The sequence below is a fragment of the Cetorhinus maximus genome, chromosome 29, assembly GCF_964194155.1.
Source record: "Cetorhinus maximus chromosome 29, sCetMax3.hap1.1, whole genome shotgun sequence".
In the NCBI taxonomy this organism is placed as follows: domain Eukaryota; kingdom Metazoa; phylum Chordata; class Chondrichthyes; order Lamniformes; family Cetorhinidae; genus Cetorhinus; species Cetorhinus maximus.
The window spans coordinates 3,860,630-3,863,268 of NC_135907.1; the positions used below are offsets into that span (position 1 = coordinate 3,860,630).

General features: G+C 53.3%; 1 protein-coding gene across 1 annotated transcript; it reads left to right on the forward strand.

Moving 5' to 3' along the window:
- Positions 1-483: 483 nt before the first annotated feature.
- Positions 484-1,541, forward strand: h1-0 (H1.0 linker histone). The gene has a single exon (XM_078532049.1). The coding sequence runs from the start codon at positions 641-643 to the stop codon at positions 1,214-1,216; it is 576 nt and encodes a 191-aa protein (XP_078388175.1). The 5' UTR covers positions 484-640; the 3' UTR covers positions 1,217-1,541.
- Positions 1,542-2,639: the final 1,098 nt, after the last annotated feature.

A 2,639-nucleotide genomic window follows, 5' to 3' on the forward strand; every position in this document is an offset into this window, starting at 1 on the left:
GCAGAGTTGGGTTTGTGTGTGTTAGTTGCCCCACATTCCGGCTGTGCTGCCAGGGGCGGGCAAAGGGCAAACCCGGCCAGCCGCCGCTCTTCCGTCGCCCCGGGGGTGGGCACTCCCCCTGCGCCGGGGCACCGAGCGCCGGCCGGCCGCGGCGCCCGGATATTTCCGCCCAAGTCCCGAATTTGGCGGCGTCCGGCCGGGACCCGCCGCCCTTTCGCCCCGGCGGCCAACCCCGGCGGCGGGAACCGGACCCGCCGGCCGTCCCCGGGCCCGGACCCGGGTGTCGCCTTGCCGGCCGGCGGGGTTCCGGGCCGGCCCCCCCCCGGCAAAGGGTCCGGATCGGCCCGCTTAGCAGGTGAAGAAACACAGAATGCAAGTGGAGTTCGCCATTTCTGTCTCTCCCATTGCTGCCAATAGTCGGTGTTCTCCTTCAGGTCCGCGCCGAGGCTACAAATTCCCAGCGTTAGCCGGGCTACAGGAGAGAGAGGGAGTGGAGATCATCCAGTGAGGAGAGAGACACAGAGAGAGAGAGAGAGAGAGGGAGGGAGGCTCTTGAGAGAATCTCTTGGCAAAACCCCCCCCCAATTTCCTCAGCTGTAGAGCCAGCCAAAGGGGCCACAGAGACCACCACCGGCCAGGCATGACGGAGAGCACAGCCGCCAAACCCAAGCGCGGCCGGGCGGCCCGGAAGCCCGCCAACCACCCCAAGTACTCCGAGATGATCGTGGCCGTGGTCACGGGGGCCAGCAGCCGGACCGGCCTGTCCCGCCAGGCCATCCAGAAGCTGGTCAAGTCCCAGTACAAGCTGGCCGAGAACGCCGACAGCCAGATCAAGCTGTCGCTGGTCAAGCTGGTCACCAAGGGCGTGCTGGAGAAGACCAAGGGCATCGGGGCCTCGGGCTCCTTCAAGCTGTCGAAGGGCGAGGAGCCCAGGAAGGCGGCGGTCCGGAAAGCCAAGAAGCCGGTGAAGAAGAGCGCCTCGCCCAAGAAGGTGGCCAAGCCCAAGAAGGTGGCCAAGCCCCCGGCCAAGGCCAAGAAGAGCAAGGTGAAGAAGGCGGTGAAGAAAGCGGCCCCCCCCAAAAGCACAAAGAAGGCCAAGCCGGCCAAAGCCAAGCCGGTCAAAGCTAAGCCGGTCAAGAGGAAGGCGAAGCAGACAAAAACCAGCAAACCAAAAGCGAAAAGCAGCACAAAGAAATCGGCCTCCAAAAAGAAGTGATGGAATCGGTCCAGTCCGTAGAGAGTCACAGACTTTTAGCCATTTCTGTAAATAGTTGTTTTAATGTTTTTTTTTTCTATCAAACTTCGGTTGATCTTATTGCTGGGAGTTAGCGAGGAAAACCTAGAGCTTTTTTTTTTCATCATGAATGCAGTAATTCTAAGGTGGTTGAAATTTGCTGTACTTTGTAGTAATTTTCAAGCTGGTTTTCATGTTTTTTATGTACAAAACTTGTCCAATTGAGTTTAGCCACGCAAAAGAAAAAAAGATTTTCTTATGAATTCAATTACCGTCCTTAAGTTTCAAATAAAAAAAATCAACTTGATGATATTTTGCCTCTTGACTGTTTTTTCCCAGCCATTATAACCTTCCTTTGTAGATTTGTGGCTTCCTTTGTATCCAGGCTTCCACCCGTGAGTGACTAGCAGTGGGATGGTTGATGGGAGTTGGATCTCAATGCTGTTTCCTCCCCCATTCTCGCCATCTAGCAATGGAAGAGGAGGAGATGTAGCCTTGAGGTGGGCGCATCTTGGCTTCCATGTATCCTGACCTCCTCAATGGAATAATTGGTCCGGCGTTCCTCGTCTCTCTTATCTGCGGGGTCTCTCCTGACATCGAGACTCCAATCGCTCCATTCTGGAGAGTGGAATATTGGGCCTTCAAAGTATGACTGAGAGAAATTGGGTTAGAATGACCTAATCTGGAGCTTCCTTCCCCAAAAGCTCTGGATGGCCAATTGAAGCCTTCAAGACTGCGACGGCATTGTAATATTACAATGGTATGAAGGGATATGGAGTAACGGCAGGTAAATGGAGGTGAGATAGAGGTCCGCCACAATCTGAATCAATGGCAGAGTTCAAAGGGCTGAATGGCCTCTTCTTGCTCCTATGGGCTAACCAATAGGTTAGTGGAAGACAGTGATAATGTCACTGGACTACTAATCCAGAGGCTCCATGCTTTTGGAAATGGGTTCAAATCCGCCACAGTGGAATTTAAATTCAATTAATAAATCAGTCTTAGTAATGGTGACCATGACAACAATCATCGATTGTTGTAAAAACCTATCGGGTTCACTAATGCCCCTTAGGGAAGGGAATCTGCCGTCCTTACCCGGTCTGGTCTACATGTGACTCCAGACCCACAGCAATGTGGTTGATGCTTAACTGCCCCCCTAAATGGCCTAGCAAGCCCCTTGATTTGGAGGGCAATTAGGGATGGGCAATAAATGCTGGCCTTGCCAGTGATGCCCACGTCCCATGAAAGAATAAAGAAAAAAAAATAGTGGTGGTAGATGGCAAATCCACCACCATCTTTTCTGCAGACACATTGGTCAACTACTTATATGGAGAAGTCGAGGGGTCCTGGCAAAATACTTCTACGTCCTACACGGAGAAAGTGGTCAGCAGTGTCATCACATCCTCTA